The sequence below is a fragment of the Centruroides vittatus genome, unplaced genomic scaffold (genome assembly GCF_030686945.1).
Source record: "Centruroides vittatus isolate TY-2023 unplaced genomic scaffold, ASM3068694v2 contig_93, whole genome shotgun sequence".
NCBI lineage: Eukaryota > Metazoa > Arthropoda > Arachnida > Scorpiones > Buthidae > Centruroides > Centruroides vittatus.
The window spans coordinates 642,791-666,035 of NW_027122616.1; the positions used below are offsets into that span (position 1 = coordinate 642,791).

Consider the following 23,245-nt stretch of genomic DNA (forward strand, 5'->3'; position numbering starts at 1 on the left):
CCGGTCAATATCAAATGTCTCTTGTCGCATCACTAGTGTACCTCAAAGAACGTGACAGGGTTGTTGTAAATTTTAAACGTTTCTCACCATAGCTGTAAAAATCGAAATATGTTAAACTTAATACTAAGTAGATTGTCTGTCATTTGTTTTCTAACTAATTCGTTTTAGGACCGGTGTCCACGAAAATTTCCAAAATTTACAACTTTTTAGTCACTCTCATTGAACTGGAAAAATTTCTGTCTTTATTATCTAATATTACGAAGAAATCAGTCCCCACTGTACTCGGCTAGAGATTGATTCGGTTAAGGTTTTGTTTAAGTAAAATTCTGGCTCTTTCGGCAGGGATTTCGCTATGTCCCCAATTCCCTAATCTCTTAATTATTTAACTACTACTTAAGTAGAAATAAGTCGAAACCAGTTACTTTGTACCCGAATATTTGTGGTCTTGAGAAAAAAAGTGGAAAGAAATTTTTATGACAACCGTAAATTTATGGAAAATAAATTCTGGAGCTTTTTTGTACCTTGTGCGTCTCATTCATTAAATTTGGTTGTAAAGGAAAAAGTAACAGTTAATTTTTTAACATTGTACAAGGATTGTACACGTGTTTTTCTACATACCCTTATTACGATTTCGTATGTCCCATCTATATCACTGGTTTAACACTGAAATACGCAAGTAATATAAGATGGGAGAGCAGAATAAAAATATTAAATATTTTAATGGATTTTTTAAAAACTTTTGTCAACTTTACAGAACTATCATAAAAACATACTAGTAAATTCCTATCGGTTGGGTTAAGTTATAAATGTACTGTACTTATGATTCACATAATCGGGCGAGGATGGCTAACAGCCCAGAACCGGTCTGCGATAGAATCATTGGAAGCGTTATACGTGTGTAGCTTCCACCAGCTAAACCGTAGGAGGTTGGTGCTCTGTAAAGCGCATGCGCCAATGCCTATAATCTGGCTGCTTGAAAGCTGATGTGGGTTTCCACAATACAGCGCTTCCATTCCCCCACTGATATTCGAATATACAATAGCAATCTTATCGTTTATTTCACATGTAGTATAGAAATTTGTAATAAGAAACATAATGCAATTATAATAAAATATTAATTTTAATTAATTCAAACTACGTTAAAATATCAAAATTTATATTTTAGAAAATACAAGGGAAGCGGCGCTTCCACCGCTTCCAATGACGGCACGCCACTGACTCGGACTAGAGACTAAACGCGTTAATAAACGATTCTTTCTTTAATTTACTGTCGGTAGTGAAGTTTTCATTACTAGCATAGATGACAATAGTTGCATTACAAGTTGCAACAGCACGTGAGACTCTGGGTATCTAAAAGTAATAATAAAATTTAGCTGTCTTTTTAATATAAATCTGATCAAGATATACTCTGAAGTGGAAATAAATAGTAATATTTTTCATGTAAGAAATGTTAATACTATCTCATTAAAATTAATTATTACTTTTTACTATTTATTAAATTATTACATAAAAGTTAATTATACAAAATATACGGTATAAAGGAAAAACACCGGAGTGAAAATAAATTAGAATCACCAACTGTAGTGCCTTTGACCGGTGTGCTTCTTCTCTCTTTCTCTGTAAATCGCAAACGTTTTCGAACCTCGTTGGGTTCTTCCTCAGGCGTAACGAAATTCTGTTCTACAAAATTTTAAATATCCGTCGAATTTGACCGTTGATTTAGAAAAATTGCATTCTGGAACGCTGTTGCGTGCAGCCGATGTCGTCATATTAGACTTGCGCGATGTGAGTATAGCGCTACTTCAGGGATCTGTTGAAAAAGGCTTCCCACGCCGATGATAAGTTGATCTCCTTTTTAAAATTGATGCAGTGTGTGTTGCTGCGGGTGTTGAGTAAGATGTATATAGCTTCAAGCCATTTGAGGTGATCTTGTCGAAACGTGGAGTGAATAATTGCGGCACGGGTGAAAAGAGGCTCTATTTCTGGGTCGGATGAATAGACTGCTAGGGCGGTGTTTTGTCTATGGTGTAATATGTCCGCTTTGTGCTCATTAATCCTCGTTTGTATGTTGCGTTTGGTGGATCCGATGTAGATGGCTTCGCTGTTATTTCTGTGGTCGGCGATGGGTATAGAGTATATTCCCGGAAGTCTGTTTCTATCCGGAGCGTCTTTTCCGTTCCTAAGACACTCGAAAATCGTTGGACATCTCCTGAAAGCTAAGCGGATCTCCTTTTTCTTCGCTATTTGGTAGTATATGGCCTTCAGTGCCGGATTGTAGGTGATCGGTATATATTTAGGTGGGGAACCATTGGAAGGAGGGGTGTGGGTGGGAAGAAGTCGTAGGGCCTCAAAGTTGTTTTTGCGTGCAATGTTGTGATATCCGTGCTGTTTAGCTATATTCTTGATGTGCCGCATTTCCGAGTTGAAGGCAGCTTGTGAGGAGGAATGGGTGAGTGCCCTTTTGAGTAATGCCTTAAAGGCTGCCATCTTATACTGCGGAGGATCACATGAGAATGCGGGTATATATAGAGGTTCGGTAGATGGTTTGTGATAGACTTGCGTATTGATGGAAGATCCTTCTATGGTGATGTAAATGTCCAAGAAGTGTGCTTGGGTATGGTGGGCTTGGTCCAGTTCTACTGTTAATCCATATGGGTTGTCGTTGAAGGTGTCAACTAAGGCTCGGACATTTGGGATGTCATTCCATAATATAAGGATATCATCGTTATACCTTTGGTAAAGGAGGATATGTGAGTGTTGAGAAGAAATGACTTCTGATTCCAGTTTTCTGACCACAAGCTCGCAGAGGTCCCCTGCGATTGGGCTTCCCATAGGTACACCCCGTTGTTGTTGGTACGTAATGCCGTTGAAAAAGAACGAGTTAAAGCAGATCAGGTGTGCCATTTCTAGGATGTTAGGTTGTAACGTGCTGTCTTGAGTGATGCTCATGAGTGTATCCCTTATTGCGCAAAATACCGGTGGGAGTTTGATAGAAGGATATAAAGATTTAAAGTCTAGTACGGTTATAAATTTCGGAGGTGTTGGTAACCGTTTGAGTATATTGGCAAGATCTGCAGGGTTGGTAATGGTGTGCGGATACCCTTGAAGGTGAGGAATAAGTAACTTGTGAGTGGCTTTTTCTAATAGGAACGTGGGTGCTCTGGCCTTGTCCACCACCAGTCTGAGTTCTTTTCCGGGTTTATGAGTTTTCGCGAAGGCAAACATTCTGGAGGTATCCGGTGCAGGTGTAACGATGTTGTGGAAGCCCATCCGTTTCGCTAGTTTCGAGGTGGCGAAGCGTTTCATCCTAGCTTGGAGGTTACTTATTTTTTTTTTTTTTTTAACTCTTTCCGCCCTGTGGGCACTAAGAGGGCCTCTTTTAGTAGGCCCATTATGGGTTCGGCCAGGCCCACAATGGGGCGACCGGGTGGTGAGGGACGGGGCCCGACATATCCGAACGGACCACCCCCGAAAAATTCCTGGGGATTATTCGACCCGTTCGGATTAGATTCCGGGTTCCCCAGAGCGGTAGGCTGCCACCTTGACCGCTCGGCCATCCGGCCGTCTGCTTGGAGGTTACTGATGGCACTGGGGTCGGCGGTGTTACTTTGGGTGGCTTGTATGTGGTTCTGTAACATGGAGTTGTAGGAGTCCCTTTTCAAGAGGACTAAGGAGTTGCCTTTGTCAGCTCTGATGAGGGTTATATTATACTATAAATAAACAATTTTATATTTTCCATTTTACGTAAACATGTATATTTTAAAAAGTTATATAAATTAAAGATTACAGTAGACCCCCTCTAACACGGTAGATACGTTCCGTGTTATATGAATCAGTGTTGTACGAGTCACCTAAATACATGAGCCAATCACAGCCTGCCACGTGCGCAGTTTAGGGGCTATGGCTGTTTGAAAGGTTTTCTTCCATAAAATTGATCCATTCTAGACTAATTTGACTCAACATTTCCAAATCACTATAATTTTTTGGGAATAATCCATATAAACTATGCTATAAACAAAAAATTGTAGTGATTACTTAGCGAGTGTGCACCGTTCGACGACGCCATTGCTTAAACTTGTTTTTGTCCCGGAGCGGCTCATCGAATGGCGGACGCGTTTCCTGATCAGCGAATTTTTCGTAGAAAAATAACTTAACTTTGGAGACATCATTAATATAAATATAATTTTTATGACCGTTGAATAATAAATGTTTTCTTAGGTCCAGTGCTCGTTTAAACTCAACGGTTTGTACAATATCTGCTATTGGTCCAGACTCGACCAATCCTGTCGCGACACGAGTCGGCGATGACGTTTTATCGTGTTATACGAGTCTCTTTTAGCGTGTTATAGGAATACGATCTCAATTTTTTCGCCGTGTTATACGAACCCGTGTTATAGGGGGGTCTACTGTATTTCTTGTTTACCTCGTGTGAGACACCATAAGTATGGTAGCGGAGTCACATGACTGGAAATGACGTACGCTAGTCGCGTGTGCTATATAGTTAAAAGCAAGACTTTGCTGAGTGCCGCTAGTTAGCAGAGCGTCGCGCGCCGAGATCTCGCGTGGCCCGATTTTGGGGTCTATATCTCGTGATGTGTCGCTCATAGGGGTATGGTTCATTAGACATTATTTTATCGCACAGGGGGTCTACAATTTGGGGCGGTTCCCGCCCCTAAGGCAACCCTTTACTCTTACCAATTTTATAACTAGCTCTGTCCCTAACTAGACACCAAACCGACACTGGACCCGAGAAATGAACGAGACTTACGAAATTCGTCGATCCGAAAGCTCCGAGAGAAGACTCTGGAATGAAAGACAGAACGGTTAGTCAAATTATTTCTATTTTGTTCTATTGTTTAAAATTTGGAGAACGGGACCACCCAGGTTCCCTGCGAGATAAATAAGTAACGGATTTTAATATCTAGGAATATTTAATACTACCTTAATACTACTTACATCTACTTATTTTACGATTTTTGCCTGTTTTTATTTTTTTACTTTGTTTTAAAAATTAAAGTCAGAGTAAATTATATGAATTTTTAATATATCAGGAGTTTAGAGGACAGAAATTTATGAGATATTTAATAGAGGATAAAGTAGGAAGAGAGAAAAGTGTACTTTTATTGATTTGTAATAGGTCTTTTTATCTAGGTCTCACAATATCGTATAAATTTCCTATTTTAAATATTCGTCTAGCGCATTGACACGATGTTAATTTAAAATAATTTCTTATTTTATTAAAGAAATTCTCATTCGTAAATATCTTTATAAATATTTATTTCTTTCGAAAACAATTAAAATACAAATTACATAATAAATAGAGTTAACACAAACGATATCATGCATATACCGGAGGCGTGCCTCTTCTAGGGTTTTACATGAAATTTCCAAAAAACAAAAGAAAACAAAACGAATTCATATCGTTCCTTAATTTCCCTTTGATTATAATCTGCGAGTGAGATTTTAAATGAATTTCCGTTGTCTTTAAGTCAGAATAAAATCATAACATTTTGGATATATTTAGGTATAATTGAGGTATTAATAATTTGAGCTATTTACTGTCAATAATGTGACCAGTAGTACTAGCATATAACGACACAATAAAGTTACTGTTTCAGTTTGATGTTATTACTGGAGATCACTGTCGTAAGTTCCCGAGGGGGAATCAACCACAAGTACTATTGTTTAATTATTTTATCTACTTAGCCAGTGGAGGGGACTAAAAGTTTTAATTAAATTGAAAGTTGTTAATTAAAAAAATGTACTCTAACTATTTAAAATCTTCGAATAAATTTTCGAAAAGCGAGAAAAATAATAGCAGCACTTTCCGGTTACTGTAGTGTGATATTTAACTTCTGAGATTGGCAGAATACAGATTGGGTGTCGTATAACTCTGTTTCTTATTGGTATTTTTGTCTATTCCAATTTTTTAATAGTTATATACACGTAAATAGAGAATTATTACTTATCACTTTAGAAACTGCCGAGCGAAACGTATATTAATTATGGTTCTGTCAACTTTTCAGTTTCTTTGGTTATTATTTGTTTTGTGTTGATTTATACACTAGTGAAGAAATTGAGAAACAGAAAACAATGGAAAAATGATTCGAGTTTAATATCGCATGGAAAGACTTCATCTGTGTCTGGAAGTAAGTAAATGTTTGAAAGTTTTTATTATTATTTTTTAAGATATTATTACTGTACTTTTAGACGAAATAATATCTTAAAAAGGACGATTTTATAACACATATTTATCGAAAGTTTTTGGAATTTTGCATGAAGGTTTGCGTGTTTAGTGAATTTGATTAACAAAATTTTAATTGAATAACAATCGACAATATTAAAAAGACGAAAACAAGTTTACTTATTGACGTTTTTTTTTCTTATAATCAAGATGTTACTTTTATACCCTCTGCTCTATTACATATAACAGAGGGAAACCATGTGGCGAAAAATTGACTTTACAAGATTTTTACATTTTTCGACTCGGAGCACGTTGAAACATCGAAAAATGCAAAAACATTTCAATTTGTGTTTCGTATGTAAGGACTTTAGTGTGTGTGCGTTTCTTTGTGGCATTTTGTTCTTTATTACGCATTAAGCTTAATAACTCCAGTGTTTTTATCGAAAGTTTTTGGAATTTTGCACGAAGGTTTGCGTGTTTAATGAATTTATGCTGTTAAATTTTGGTGGTTACAGGCAGTGGCGTAGCGTAGTGAGGGCGGCAGGGGCGGCCCGCCCCGGGCGGCACATATAGGGGGCGGCAAAATTTCACAATAAATAATAATATCTTGTAAAAATACCTAAATAAGGGGGCGGCGAAATTTTCCTCCGCCCCGGGTGGCTGACACCCACGCTACGCCACTGGTTACAGGTCGAGAGAATGAGGAGATAGGAGGTCATGTGTCATATCTAGCGTAATGAACTTAATGGTTGATTTTAATGAAGGTTATATTCGTTGTTAGCATTTTAAATTTCTGTTTAAGAAACCTATCTCTACACCAATAGAAAGCTTTTTGTCATTTAACAATGATTAAAAAACAGACGTTTTAAAAAAAATAACATATTATAACAGATAGCGCCAAACGCAGTTTTTAAAGTCGCTGGGAAAGTTAAGCAACTGGCTGCTTGACTCTTTACGATCGGTTTGAATTTCTAATGCTTAATTTATGATTTTATTTTAGTAATTGCAGTGCATCAGAGACTTTTCTGTGCAAAAGTATTTTTTATATTCTTATTTTTAAAACTTAATATTATTGGTCTTGTTTTGTTAGGATTAAAACCAATTCTTATTGGTCATTGTATAAAGATTTGACACGTGTTTGCATACTTGAAAATACTAAAACTGTTTTTTAATACATTATTTTTTCTGTTGATTTCATGAAATGAAACGGGATTTTAGACATATTTAAACTACAGACCGTATTTTATTTTTCAATCTAGTTAATTTTTTTAAATTTGGTTAATTGTTTAACTATGTAGTTTAATTTCTCTATGTAATATTTTCAGCAATTAATTACTTTTGCGATACTGTTTTTATACATTCGTTTCTAAATAATTTTCGGCTTTGTTTGTATTACAAGTCACTATTGTCTTCCTTTATAATCGTTTTTTCCAATAACACATATGAAATGCTCATAAGTGAAAAACCAGCAGCACAAATTATTGTTTGAGAATTCTCCATTTTATCGACATCGTACAAACCTGTTTCATTCTCACGATAAGCGCCTGATCGGCAGATACTCTTATATACTTTACGTGTATAATGGACAAATAATAAACACTCTGCCTAATACCGAACGTGTGAATGCACTTTAATAAATTGTGTAACTCAGTTGTCAGTTAATTGGTTTTCACTTTTTATTTTCTAATACAGGCAGTCCTCTACTTACGAACATTCGACTTACGAACAAAGCCGACAGATGACGGGTTAACATGAGCGTGAATAGAGTACCTTGATATCAGAGTAGCGACACACGAGTCATCGCCGCCATGTTCTGTCGAACGACTGTCATCACGTGGTCTATGGGTTTACATTAAGAAATAACGATTTTTTTAAATTTAATAAAGTATTTTATTCGTAAAAATGCTTTATTAAATTAAAAAAATCGTTATTTCTTAATGTAAACCCATAGACCACGTGATGACAGTCGTTCGACAGAACATGGCGGCGATGACTCGTGTGTCGCTACTCTGATATCAAGGTACTCTAAGCGTGAGAGGTAGGTGAGAGGCTCTTAGTTGAGTTTGGACTGTAGTCGTGTGTCAATCGTGTGTGGTGTCATTTGTTTACTATTAAAGTTCCAGTTGGTTATTTTTTATGTACAATCTAGTTAATTTTTAAAGTTTTACGTTAACAACATTTACAGTACATACATATGTACATTTGTAGTTGTTTTAAATGAGTAATTTTAATAAATAATGTACATGTGATTGATTTGAATCTATACTTTCCTTTAACAATCTTAATTCAACATTATTCAAGTAGCGTAAACATTACATAATTGTAAAAACAACGTTGTATTTGAGTTTTTGCGCCAAGTATCGTCTTTTCGAGTTACGAACTTTTCGACTTGCGAACGACCTATACGAACGAATTAAGTTCGTAAGTAAAGGACTTACTGCATTACTATTATGCGCATTTGACGTAAATAAAGTAGTAATGAATTATAGGGATTTTAATTTGTACAAATCCGGGCATTCAAACTACTGCAAAATGCTAGCGCAATCTGCCAGTTTTTAAAGACACTTTTATCCTTAATATTCTTGTTTCATTTACATTACAGTGTTTTTGTAACGATATATTTACTATTACTCCGAAGCTGGGCATCTTGTTTTTTATATGAAATATTATATTCGTATCAGAATGAAACAGGCAAGCATTTTTGTGGCAGCCATTTAAATTAACAAATAGAAAAACACGTTGTGATAATTAACGATTCTACCGGTTTTAACGAAATTTTTCATATTAATAGAATTCACGAATTGTGACCGAGGCCGAAGTTTGAAATTCGACTTTGACCGGTACATATAGGAAGTTTAATGCTGTTTCCAAGTTAAGTGAAAGAGAAAATTTCGCTTTGAAATAACGCAGCAAAAAAGAAAAAAATAGCGGGAGTTGACTCATCTTCGAAATACTGTATAACACATGGAAATGTTTTTGAACGCAAATGTTTTTATAATTTTTTTCTAAAAGTTAGTTATGTAGTATATACATTAATTAATTTATAACACTTTAACGTATTATCCTCTGCACAACGTTTATTATGTAATTGAAAGCAGTTTTAGAATAAAGGTAAAAAGATATTGCTTATGCAGAGTGGAATTCGCCAGCCGTTGCTGCGCTTTAATCAGAAACAAAGTGCACCTAGTTTATGAAGAGTCTACAAGCAAACAGAATTTAGCAATAAAAATATTATTTACAACTTAAAAAATATCCGATAATTATTTCAAAATGTACTTTTTGCATATTCTAACATGGTTAATTAACGAAGCTCATTTGTACGATTGCTATACAATATATTTATTACCTGTATGAATAAATCGAATATAACAAAATGAAAACAACATTCTTTAGTGATATACGATACATAGTTATTGGGCTGCAATTCGAAATAACTGTACGCATATAAATTCCTACTGTCGGTTGATGTGTGACTGTCATTTTACAATTTCCAGAAGATGGTTAGATATCTAAATACCGAGACAAGGTGTGAAAACCATTGGTGCGGACGGCCCTGAATAATTATACAAGAACCTTTCTTGAAAATCGGAACTCATGTTACTTCAATTCAAATATTCTTCTAAGAAAAGGTATTACATTGATAACTGGAACGACTCTAATGTTCAATGAAAACTATGATGTACAAAAACAACCCATTACTAATTTGAAGTGGAGAGCGTGTATTTTAAATTAAATAAATTATAAATATTATTAAAAATTATAGGTTAGCATTAAGACTATGACGCGACAATAAATTTCTGGTTATAATCTTTCTTTATTTTTATAACAGATATTAATCTTTCAGAAAATGAAAAGAATGGCCAGGAGCCGAAAATAAAACTTCCTTCTATGTCCTTTTTACCAGTTTTGAGGAACGTTTTATTCTGTCAACGTGGCAAGCAATACAACAATTCTCACATGGGCATATGTATGTCATTAATATTTTATTGGGAAATTTGATGTTTATAAATGCATAAATATTTTTTGTATCTTTCCAGTAACTTTTAATGTATTTACTGGACTCTCTACGCTATTTCCAAACGAAAAAGTTGCCTGGGTCAACATACTTGGATATAAATTAATTACTTTCTTACATCCAGAATCTGCAAAGGTAAAAACATGCCTAATTATGTAATATGTTCATTACAAATGGAAATAGACAGTATTACGTTTTGTAGGAAGTGTTAAGGAGCAACAGTTTAATCAATAGGGATTCTACTTATGATTTCTTCAAGCCACTTCTCGGAGACAACAATCTTCTGTTCAGGTAAACCTTTATTTGATATTTAGTTAAAATATCGTTGTTTATAATTCTTTTAATGTAATTAAATAAAGTACTGACAATGATTGGAGAAGAAGAAGAAACTATTTAGCTCCACATGGACATGTTTGGAATCTGAAAGATGATCAAAATATATTTACGGAGCATTCAAACGTCTTAGTCGAAAAACTGAAACAATTGCAGGAAAATGAAATATTCGATGTCTTGGAATGGATGAAATATTGCACACTCGATATAATTTCAGGTATTACTCTCTAATGTAAAATATTTATGTGGGTGCGCCGGGAGGTGGACAGAGTCTTGTTCCTCCTTTTTTCGGCTCACAGGTCAGTGAGACCTGCCCACGTCAAGATGGCGGTTCGGATGGGTTACGCGTTACGCGTTACGCGAGTGGAGGAAGTGGATGGGTTCGATGGTAGAGCGGCGGCGATATTCGAATAACTGGCATTAACAACGAATTAAAAACAATAACACTTTATTTAGACTAAAGCGAAAGTTTCAATAGGGGCGAGGTACTGTCGCCTAAGTTCGGATACGCGGAGGGAGAGTTTACATGAATTTGGGTCATACCTCGTGATCCGGGTCAGTCTTTCCTCTAGGTCAAGTATTCCCTTATATTCGCCGACGAGTTGCGTTGGGACTTTGGACACACACACTCTGTCTAATTGACACTACGTAACCCGACCTCGAGTTGATCGGACGGACTCTATGTAACCGACCCCCTTTCCTGCTCTTATCGTTTTTTTATCGTCTCGGTCACGTTTTTCGTTTTACCAACCAACATTATTCGAATGTTGTTCCTCATGATTCATGTTTTCTTTGTGGGAACCAAGCAATAAAATATTTCATTATTAGCGGGTTGGTTCCGGCGGGTTCGAATTTTCACACCACCTTGGGCTTTCTAAAATCGTAGCTGTCCCTGAAGGGCAGGTTCGATTTTTCTGCTTGGGAGAATGGCTATTTTTTGTGCACTTTCTCTCCCTAATTAGTGATTTACATGGCGACTTTAAATATTCTCGACAATAATTTACATGGCGAATTTAACAAATTATTCCTTCGCGACAATCAAAGATTATTTGGTGCGCGTGTTATAACAATTTGTTATGGTAGACCAGACACTGTGGGTTTGGTAAACAATAACGGCCTTCCCGGAAGTAGGGTGGTTTTTTAGCTCGCACGTGGTACAGACGTAGCTTCCCTTCGTCACTTGGGTACGAAGTAAAAGTTCAAGGTCTTGAGTGTTCGTTAGTTCCCCTTTGTTGACGGGAGTTCGTTGACTCGTGCTACCTTACCTCGTGCTGGCTTGTTTGCTGAAGATAAACAGGAGCTGGATGGCTGGAGGATTCAGATGAGTAGTGACTTTCCGTAGTTCGTTGTAGGGTAGTGGTATCGTCGTGCGTTGAACTCGGTGCGTTATTAACTTTGGTGGATAGTTGTAGTCTTAAGGCCGCCACACACGTTCAGGAAATCCTTTGAGGAATAACTGTGTAGGCCTGACCTTGAGGAATTCCTGAACGTGTGTGGGGGAAAACTGTACAGTTTCGGCGGCCTGTACAGCCCACTGGAGTAGAAACGGAAAGCCATTTGATTTTCCTGCACAGTTTTGGACTGCGCAGGCCAACTGAACGTGTGTGCAGTCGTGTCGTTCAGTTGTGAGGCCGCTGAGTAGTGAGAACAATGTCTCGTGAATGTTAGGAAGAATTATTTTTTATAACCTTTTTAACTTTTATTTATTTATAAATAATAAAGGTTAAAAAGTTAAACGTTAAAATTATTTTCAGATCACAAATTTCTTGAGTAAATTAAAATTATAAATAATTTTAATATTTAGACAACTTCCCAATTCATTTCCCCAGTTTTTATATTTAGAAAATTTTTAGTTCACTTCTTTAGTTTTCATAAAACATCTTGATACTCTTTAATATCATTTTCTTTTACATTTTAAAAAAAATTATTGTTTTAATACCTATACCTGTTTAATACCTGTTTTAATGTTGTATTAAAACATGACAACTTAAAATAATATTTTAACAATAAGATAAAGTTTAATAAATTATTTTTAATTATTAAATTATAAAATTAATTTGCGATAATAATTTTTAAAATTTGTACTAATATCGGATGTGGTTGAGAATTATTTATATTTGTTTTTTTTATTTGTTTTAATATCTGAATAATTAAAACACGACAATATGAAATAATATTTGACAATAAGACAAAGTAAAATAGGGAAATAGTTTAATATAATAATTATTTAAATTATATTTCTTACTTATTTATTAAATATCTATACAACGTATTGATTTTGAAAATATCTATTTTTTGTTCAATTAAGAATTGTTCGTAAGATAGAATGTTTCAAAAAGGACAATGCTTTTTAAAATATCTGTGGTAATAACAATTCTTTTTAATATTATCTGATCTTTGTCACTCAAGAAGTTCGATGTCTAAATAACTGTAGCTCCAGTTTTTAAACAGACTTTTCTCCCTACCTGTCCACCTTTAAATAAAAATAATTCTTTATACGTTGAGAAATAATTTAATAAGTTTTGTAAATTACTATGTTCGATCCAGCCAGTTATATCCGATGGTTTTTCGTCTATAAAATTTAACCCATGAATTTTTTTGGTAGTATAATCGACTTGCCATTGATCTTTCGCTGGTAATTGATACTTTTTAACAGAACCTATAGCCCAAGATTTCTCTTGAAAAATTAATTTTGTGATCTGAAATAATGCCATTTAAAATTATTCGTATGAAAAATTAATTTTGTGATCAGTGCTACCCAAACCACTACTACTACTCTTTACACAGACTTTTATGCACAATGTTTTTTCCCGCGTGTTTTAATACAATTTGTTGCCAATAAATATCTAAGAATAGCCAGTACGTCGTCATCGGATGCCATGGCCGACTGGCTAACTGAGAGATTTTCTTTCTCGTGTGTGGGCGACAGGAAATTCTGAATTTTCTCAAGGCCAGGCCTTCACAGTTATTCCTCAAAGGATTTCCTGAACGTGTGTAGCAGCCTTTAGTCCGTTGAGGCGAGGATGTCGTCCTATCTGGTACTCACAAAAGTTAATTACAAACAGTTATTTGAAATGAGAATTCTATTTGTTCTCGGATTGAGGTACGCATGTTACAAAAATATAATTGAGGCTACTCTCCCTCAGGCCGATAGGGTGACAACATTCTAAGTTAAGTTTAAATGGGAAATGCTACTATGTTCTTATAATTCAAAACGTTAAAATGGCTAAATAAAATTCAAATGAATGGGATATTCTAGGCAAATCTAATATAATATAATATAATATAATTTTATAATATAATGTGATATATATTTTTGTGCTTATGCAAAAGTCGAAGACTTCTTGATATAGGAGTCTAAACAAAGGACCTTAAAACGGTGTTAATAAGTTTGAACAATGGACCGTTGGTGAGTGCGGGTGGTATCGCTCCGGGGTGGTTCCTGTAAGGGCGCGTCACTTCCTGGAAGCGAGTTAGCTTCCCTTTCTTGAAGAGGAATTTCTTCTGGTCGAGTTTCTTGTGGTTGTTGTCGGCCCGCCGGAGTTTGTTGTCGGCGGCGTGTAACCGATCAGAAAATATAGATAAGGCCAATAAAAATTATTGCAGCACCAAAGCAACTAGCAAGTATAGTGGTTAACGTATGTACAGTACGTAGGAAGCTGGTGTGGGGGTTGACATCATTCGTAACAAGTGGTTGAAATCATATTTGACATTTGATAAGGATCGTTCTGCTACCTGGATGTCATAGTCTGTCGATGATTGTAGTCGCTCGTGCGTTGCTGGATTCTTAAGACGGTTCTGTAGGAGTTGAATCTCCGTTTGATTGATAATTTGGTCGATTTGTGAAATGACCAATTGTTGCTCCAACTGTAGTAATATCCCGGTGTTATTTAATTTGGTTGGGTGTAGATATAATGGAGCTTTTTGATGCCGATTTGAATACTTAATAGTTAAGGCGAGAGGCTCGGGAGTGGAATAAATCCATGCTCCTGGTTGATCTAACTTTTTAAAGATCGGCGTATATTTGAGGATGATCCGCCGATTGCATAGGTCCTTGACCTGTAGTTCATTTCTGCTGAATAACGCATATTCCCAGCTTCGTTGAGGAAAATTCAATGAACAGATGGCGAAGGGGAGATGTATTAGCGTGTCGTGATTAATTAGATTAACGATAAACTTTTTGATAAGCTATCTTCATCCACCTACTGGGGGTACCTTCCCGTTGGTGCCCTCATTTGTTTGGTGCCCGGAGCTTAAGGGGAAGAGGTCTGACTAGTAGTGGGAGAAATAAACTGAGGTATCCGGCTACGATTACTAGTGGGCTGCGACATAACCCAAGGTTGGTTTACTACTGCTGCTGGGCCTAGGCTTCGAAGTGCGTATGGAAGTGTAATCTCCTTTTCTCCTTCCGGTTCTGGTTTGGAAGCTTCACTTTCGAGCTCGGATCCTGTTTCCTCGTGTTCCCTTTCTGGTTCCGTTTCATTGCTGGGATTAGATTGCTTTTCTGTTAGTGAAGGGAGTACAGTCGTTAATGCGTCTTTGCCGGGTGATGCAACAGGTGGCTGGATGATTGTGTCCGTGTTATCCTGTTGTATTCGGGGTTGCTTAGCCTTTCTATGAGCAGTGGTCCTTCTTCTCGCGCTCCGGATTTGTGGTTTCTGTCTCTCCTTCCCTTCGTCAGGAGGTATTCGTTCTGCTCGGGGGCTGTCTGACAGGATTTTCTCTCTTTTCTTGCGAGTCTTATGCCGCTTTCTCCTTCGGCGCAGCCGTCTAGGTGTGCAAAAATGTATCGTTTTCCCATTGGGTAGGATGACTTGATCATGATCAAAATCTAAAATTAATCGTGCGGTTTCGATGAGGTCTCGCCCCAAGATTCCTTCACACGGATTTGTAACCTCGGTTCGTACAATGGCACATGGCATAGCATATTTCTTTCCCCGTAATTTAAACGTGGGCGTCGCTGATCCTATAGTGGTAATCGCTCCCCTAAGCTGTTTTCTAATTTATGTCGGCGCCCGAATTTTATGGGAGCTTTCCCTTTCAATTTATTTGCCAAATCAATTGATACGAGCGTACGTTCTGCGCTGGTATTAACTTGCATTTTTACTGGAATATTGTTAATATAAACTAATACGATAGGTTTGTGCCTTGAGATAGTTCTAGTTATTCCTATCCTGCCTGTCCACCTCGTCTCATTTTCATCAGACGAATCTGTTTGGAGTGGAGAAAGGTTTCTACTCAATTCGGTATAGTGTCACTTTTGCTTAGAAACAGGATAAGGGGATCTAGTAGAGTAATTATATCGAGGTCGTTGATCTTGGATGCTTCGAATAATGCCTGTCCATCCGTTTCGATTTTCTTCCTCAGGTGGAGAGCTATTTTGATCACTTTCGCGTTCGCGTCTCCTTGGAGCTTCATTTCGTTGATGCATAGGAGAAGCGTTACTGTTAGTATCTCTGCGACCGTGGGGGTTCCAGTTCCTATAGTTTTGATCATTTGGTCGGTTGGGTCTACGGTTAGTGTTAACTGAGAGGTATCCTCTTCGCCGGAAAGACAGGTTGTTATAATTCCCTCGATTATTTCGCCTCCCGGGAGGGGTTCTAGCATTATTTGTCAATGAGGTTCGGGTTAGATCTTCCACTCTGGCTTTAAGTTCCTGCATAGCCGACATTAATTGAGCTATATCGTCCTGTGAGGGGGAGTCTGTCACCAGCTCGCTATCTCTGACTGTTCGCATAACTCCTCGCGGATGGGAAGTAAACTGTTCGATCGTCTCCTCACTGATCGCCGCTTGGAACGCCTCATCAAAGGTCTCAGCCTCGCGACTCATTACCCTTCTGCGGATCCTTATCTCGATCCAGTTAAGGAATTGCGCTTTTAAACGTTCATCTAACTCCTTTCTTTGAATGCACTGAATAATAGCAGTTTCTGCAGCATCCGCTCCGTGCTCCGGCATGATCTCGATTTCCATGGCGAGCGCTTGGAGCCAGGTGGCATATGCTTGTACGTCCTCGTCCTGTCTTTGTACGCAGGTATAGAATTTACTAAGCCTAAACGAAAAGGGTTCCCGCTCGAACCGAGCGATCATTAAGCGCTTGAATTCGTCAAAGTCGTCAACCTCTTTGATTCGTCGTCTTTCCAGACGAACTCCCGAGCTATCCCGGTAAGTTTAAGTTTGGCGATGGCCAGCATTTGGGCCTTTGACCATGCCGCGACTATCATCTCGTCTGCTAAGGAGTCGAAAAAATCCGTGACTCTAATGCCTTTCGTTTCTCCGGTAAACATGGGCAGTAATGGAATTATTCCGCCCAACCCTCCTAGCGTGACGGGATTCGGATTCGGGTGAGCTGGTCCTGCCGCGGGTTGCGGATCGCCCTCCATTCTTCCTAATAGGTTTGATTAGATTGGAACTACCTCCGATACTATTCCTAGTCTTTTTACTTATGATTTAGGTCTCTAATTCGACTGGAATTGCCCTTATTATTCGAATATTGTCCCTTCCGCTCTATCGATAATTCAAAGGAGTCGAACTCCACTCCTGAAAAACCAATTTGTGGGTGTGCGCCGGGAGGTGGACAGAGTCTCGTTCCTCCTTTTTTCGGCTCACAGGTCAGTGAAACCTGCCCACGTCAAGATGGCGGTTCGGATGGGTTATGCGTTACGCGAGTGGAGGAAGTGGATGGGTTCGACGGTAGAGCGACAGCGATATTTGAAATAACTGGCATTAACAACGAATTAAAAACAATAACACTTTATTTAGACTAAAGCGAAAGTTTATACTACGTTCGCACACAATCCACGACTCACTTCGATCTCGATTTACCTACAATCTGGATTGTGACTGTCGCCAGTCGAACATCGTGCTGTTCCCACAGGCAGTCTGCTTGAGAAGAACCCGGCTATTACACGCAATGATAAAACTGACATAACTACGCGGTAAGTCACGAACATCTACAAATAAAATGGAAGTTTTGGTTAAAAATAAATACAGTACTTTTTCTTGCCATATATTTAATAATAGAGAGATGTCATCGTCTCTCCAAATAAAGTATCTTTTTTATTTCTCTGTCGATAGCACGACACGTGTTCAGCAGCCATTTGTATTTTTTTCTCGCGCGCGTGGGATTGTGGGATCTCTCTTATCACTGGATCTAGTTTCAAGAACTCTCTCGAGTCAATCGCGATTGAACCTCGTTTCAGTCGAGATTGAAACGGTCGGGGGTGTTCGCACCAAGGCATAGTCGCCGACCTTGGTCACAATCTAGATTGAAATGTTCGGTTCGAACGGAGTATTACAATAGGGGCGAGCTACTGTCGCCTAAGTTCGGATACGCGGAGGGAGAGTTTACATGAATTTGGGTCATACCTCGTGATCCGGGTTTGACTTTTTTCTAGGTCAAGTATTCCCTTATATTCGCTGACAGGTTGTGTCAGGACTTCAGACACACACACTCTGTCTAATTGACACTACGTAACTGACCTCGAGTCGATCAGACGGACTCTATGTAACCGACCCCCTTTCCTGCTCTTATCGTTTTTTTATCGTCTCGGTCACGTTTCTTCGTTTCACCAACCAGCATTATTCGAATGTTGTTCCTCATGTTTTCTTCGTTGGAACCAAGAAATAAAATATCTTATTATTAGCGGGTTGGTTCTGGCGGGTTCGAATTTTCACATTTAATTAAGAATTCTAAATATTAATTTGATCGTACATAAACATTAAATGAAATATTTATTTTGTCCACTTACTGCTCGTCACGCAGAAAAAGTATAAAATGAATTTTGGAAAATAATACACATATATATATATATATATACAGTAGAGCGTCATTTATCCGAATCAATTGGGGACTGGGGTTGTTCGGATAACCGATCATAAATGAAAAATTATATTAATTTATCCGTTGTTGAAATTTTTTTCTGTTGCGTGTCGCTTCGTGTTGAATTTTCGTCGATTTTAATCCTAACGAAAATTTTTATAATGATAATCGAGGTTATTGTATCGTTAAAAATTATTTCTTTATTTTGTACAAACAAAATAAATATATTGAAAAATATAAAAACATGAAAATTATACTTTAGAAGTAAATCTAGTATCAAAAACGTTCGATTCAGCACGACGCAGTCCGACTGGAACTATTTCGGATAACCGGTTTTAAGATAAACGACGCTCTATTGTATTTCACTGCAAGAAATGTAACCTACCGAACTTCCCTCAACGAAATAATAATGGACGGAGGCAAAAATTCAAACAGTATTTTTTTAAAAACACTTACGCGTTTCACGGTAATTACGGACTTATTCGCGTGAAATTCTGACACATAGAACGACATTTCTTTTCGAGTAACTGCCATTTTCATTAACACTGTCTCTGTCTGGTGACAGTAGTTAAAACTATAGCTGAATATGACAAATTTTGCGCGACCAAACTGATTACTTTCCTGTTTCGTCTAGTACTGTTTCCTTTACTGAAATTTCTCTGTTCTGCGGTGCCTTCCCGAAACAAAATATCATTTTCAAACGACTTTATTATTTATTTAAAAAATATAAATATCAATTTATTTCTATGTAGACATAGGTGTAGGAGATTCTCTACATTCTCAGACTAAGAACGATCAAGAATATGTGTCTGCATTACAGAGGTATTAAAAATTCAGTTTCAGATATATATATATATATTTATTTTTCGAATAATATAATATTAGTTTTTTCTGATGAAAGTTTTAAAATGTTAGAGTTAATTCAGTAGACAGAAAATGAAACATTTTAAATTTTGATTGTTGATCAATTAATCGAATATTAAAAATTTATTAAATATAAATAAAGTGTTATTTCTATACTTGCTGATCATCGTAAAGAGTTGTTAGAACAATGTGTAAGAGGACGATTGAAACAAAACACGTTTCTGAACGAATAGAATGTGTTCATTAAGTATGTAATAAAGAATTTCAAATTAATTTAAGTATCAGTTATAATGTTATAAAAGTAAACTTCATGTGTTTCGTACATGAGAAACAATTTGTGACGTGAACGACAAAAGTGTGACATATCTACTTTTCGCAAAGTATACCATTGTTACAATAAATAACTAGTATTTATCTTTGTGTTTTTCTCTTGTTTCCTCAATACTACAGGAGAAATCTTTATGTTAACGAAATCTTAACGAAGTAATATCCAATCAAAATATAAAAATATACAGTCGAGCAAACTATCTCTAATATTTCTCAAAATAAATTAATTACAATATGAAATAAGTTTTTAAGCATTTTTGAACAAAAAATAAGAAAAAAACACTGCTACACAAATTTATGACTTAAAGTAAATTTTATATATGCTAAATTATTTCAATTTAATAAATTTATATTACGTTTTTCACACGAAATATAACGTGTTAAATTTTATATACATTTAATAGTTGACATCACTGTATTTCTTATTCAAGCTTTAAATTTGCATTAATTATATTTTGATATAACAATAATTTATATTAAAATTTAGAATTATGAAATATTTTCCCGAATGGCTACTAAATCCAATGTACTGGTTTTCCCCAATTTTCTTCATGACTAAAATGGGAAAAAATTACAAGAGGGATGTTAAAATAATTCATCGTTTCGACGAAAAGGTAAACCCAACTTGTAAATGGAATTTTGTGATTTGATTTAAGTAATTAATGAATTAATTAAATGCGTAGGTCTTCGACAGAAAAAAAGAGAATTATGTGAAGAAAATGCAAGAGCAACATTCCTTAGACAAAGATGAACGACAAGAAGAGGAACCGAAGACAAAACAGCGTCTTATCGATTCACTGTTGGATCTTCACGTCAAACAAGGTTTATTGTCGGAAGAAGACGTTATCAGAGATATGGAAGGTGTTATTTTCGCGGTAAGCATAATTTACTGAATGTCTAATCGAGGGTAATTATGTAAACGTGCATATATCGTGCAATCGTATATAATTTTTATTATTCCGAAGAGAAGTAATGTAAAAATTATAATTAAAGTATAACGTAAAATCTATTTCAAGAATTATCATAATTACTTTCTTGTAATTAGAAATTATATTTAAGTTAAGACGTTACTGAAATCATTACATTTTATTCATAATTAACTACTATAATAAATTATGTTTGTAATTTCGGACTAATTTATAATTTTGTAACATGTAAGAATTTGTTGTTCTATACAAAACAAAAGGTTTAATTACTGTATATTTAATCTATTTCTATACATGCAGAAAAGGCATAATTTTGACAAATTAAAACGTGTATCTACCAGAAATTATTAAACATTCTGAAGCAGTTTATAATATAATTAAAGCAGGAAATTCGGGATAAAAAGCATAGTCGTAGCTTACTTTTTTCACTTCATATCCGGTCTATATCAAATGCCGTTTTTGCTAATAATTATGTAAAATAGTACTTTGTAAATTTGTAACTGAGTTTTGTGGGTTATTGTCTGTTATGAAATTATTTTTTCGCGTATTAGTTAATCAAATTCCTTTTACAAACACGATTGAAACATATTCGAACCAAGTAATATCTGAGATGATCACCGAAAAATTTTGTAAACCGAAATAATTCAAGTCCATAATAAGCGAATAATTGAAATACTTTCGTGAATTTGGAGGTGGTCTCGTATTTTGACATTGATGATAATCTACATTTACAATGGTATAAGAAACTTTTTGAAGCTAAAATATAGAATTTGTATATCGGTGATGTTTTGTTTCATTGTGTACTTTCCTATCCAGGAAGCTTCGAACTTGTTTTCTAAGTTTACTCGATGAATGCGCGGCAATAACTTGCTGCAAGGAATGTGGCTGTAACCTGTAAGGTGGCATGAATATAAAAGAAGAGCGGTATTCACGCATGCCGTATCTTAATTGTACAAATTTATTATACAGTATTTATTTTACTGCCAATATAAATTATATAGAAAGTAATTTTACATTATTTTTCAACATATTAGGGTTCCGACTCAATCGCCAACGCTATGTCATGGACTCTTTATTTCTTGGGAAGATTCAACGAAATACAAGAAAAACTGTATCTAGAATTGCAAGAAATTTTCAAAAATGATATGAATAGGGATATTACTGTCGATGACCTGACGAAAATGATGTATTTAGAATGCGTAATTAAGGTAACCTTTTAATTACTTTAATTAAATACGTTCAAGGGTTAGTTTCATATATTACAATTTTCAGGAGTCGATGAGAATCTATCCTACTATTCCTTTTATTGCAAGAAAAAATCCTTCGGAAATGAAAATAGGTAAATTTTTGATATCTTGTAATTTGTTTTCAAATAATAATATTTTATATTTATTATTGACTCAAAGCATTAAATCGTTGTTATTGAAATAGGTAATTACGTGTTGCCCGCCCATTCGACTCTTCTCATAAGTATCTATGGCATCCATCATAATCCTTCTGTTTACGAAAATCCCGAAGTGTTCGATCCAGACCGTTTCCTACCTGAAAACTATAAAAATCTTCATCCTTATGCATTTCTGCCATTTTCTGCCGGTCCGCGAAATTGTCTCGGTAAGTGATTAGTGAATAAATACAAAAACAAAAGAATTATTTTATTAAAATGATTTATTTGCAGGATATAAATTCGCCATGATGACAATGAAAATGGTTTTGGCAAATGTTCTTCGAAATTTTAAAGTTTACTCTTTGGACCCTCAAGATAAGATCGTTACTTCTATGGAAGGTTTTTTAACCCCAATATCAGGTATAAGAATGTATGTAGAAAAAAGATGTATGTTGTAAGATACGAAATAACGTGAACGTTTGGGTAATTTTTATATATTAATATAAACACAGGCTTATATTATATAACTAGTCGAGTGCATTTCGAAACTGTATCGAAATGATTCTACCTATTATTGAACTTTACTCATTAATTGTACTTCATATTTTTATAGATAAAAATGATAAGAATAAACATGTGTTATGATTATTGTTATTAAATCTGCTTCCCAATAATATTTTTTGCCGTTTATTGCATTTTATTTATTTATCACATTGATCATCTCTCAAATTTAATTTTACGTAAATTAATATTTAAATACGAACAGAATTCTGGTAACTATCTAATGATTATATCAGGATTTTGAATTGCAGTTTACTTATTATTGAATTGATAATTTGCGGTTATAAAAGAACAGTTTTGAAACTTTTGAAAAGCAGTCGGTCTTTCGATTAAGTTCCTTCGTTTAATTGATTTAGAAGTGGCTGAAGTTTGCCGATTAGCAAAGACGAGAATAATTAGTCTACGTCTTTAAAATCTTAAGAAATAATGCACAAGAAGAGATCCGAAATAATAAATACTGTATCTAGAAAAACGAATTACACTAATTAACACATTTTGCTCGGAATTTGTAACTTTTGTAGTAAAGATTGTAACAAGCGTTTGAAGTAACAAAGCTGTGAAAACAAATTTTCTATAAGCTGCATGTATGGTTTATATTCGGAACTGTTAAAAATGTATCGAGAGAAAAAATTTAAAGTACAGTATTAATAATAATAGACATTAATATATTGTGAGCCCCGGGAGCGTTTGGAGAGAGTCTGCCGGCTCCGTTCCCTTCAACAGGTCGTTGGCCTACTCACCTGTCAAGGATGGCTGTTACGTTTCGTTACGCGTTACGCGAGTAGAGAGGAGGTGAGATGGGGTCGACGATAAGGTATGGCCAGCAGTCGA

The 23,245-nt window shown here is 35.8% G+C and overlaps 2 protein-coding genes across 2 annotated transcripts; one reads left to right on the forward strand and one right to left on the reverse strand.

The window, feature by feature from the left end:
• Nucleotides 1-1,797: 1,797 nt before the first annotated feature.
• On the reverse strand, nucleotides 1,798-3,306 carry LOC136984809 (uncharacterized). Its single transcript, XM_067281953.1, has one exon. The coding sequence runs from the start codon at nucleotides 3,304-3,306 to the stop codon at nucleotides 1,798-1,800; it is 1,509 nt and encodes a 502-aa protein (XP_067138054.1).
• A 1,441-nt stretch (nucleotides 3,307-4,747) lies between these two features.
• On the forward strand, nucleotides 4,748-22,529 carry LOC136984824 (cytochrome P450 4C1-like). Its single transcript, XM_067281966.1, has 12 exons — nucleotides 4,748-4,823; nucleotides 10,029-10,151; nucleotides 10,222-10,334; nucleotides 10,402-10,490; nucleotides 10,559-10,749; nucleotides 19,105-19,174; nucleotides 20,031-20,157; nucleotides 20,227-20,418; nucleotides 21,504-21,677; nucleotides 21,742-21,808; nucleotides 21,901-22,080; nucleotides 22,145-22,529. The coding sequence occupies exons 1-12, from the start codon at nucleotides 4,754-4,756 to the stop codon at nucleotides 22,309-22,311; spliced, it is 1,563 nt and encodes a 520-aa protein (XP_067138067.1). The 5' UTR covers nucleotides 4,748-4,753; the 3' UTR covers nucleotides 22,312-22,529.
• Nucleotides 22,530-23,245: the final 716 nt, after the last annotated feature.

Bases quoted from the DNA above. Each gene is read 5' to 3' on its own strand.
- LOC136984809 (XM_067281953.1), bottom strand. From the start codon at position 3,306: ATGAAACGCTTCGCCACCTCGAAACTAGCGAAACGGATGGGCTTCCAC.
- LOC136984824 (XM_067281966.1), top strand. From the start codon at position 4,754: ATGAACGAGACTTACGAAATTCGTCGATCCGAAAGCTCCGAGAGAAGA. The intron at 10,750-19,104 runs GTATTACTCTCT...ATTTCTATGTAG, and splicing joins CACACTCGATATAATTTCAG to ACATAGGTGTAGGAGATTCT. The intron at 21,678-21,741 runs GTAACCTTTTAA...TACAATTTTCAG, and splicing joins ATTTAGAATGCGTAATTAAG to GAGTCGATGAGAATCTATCC.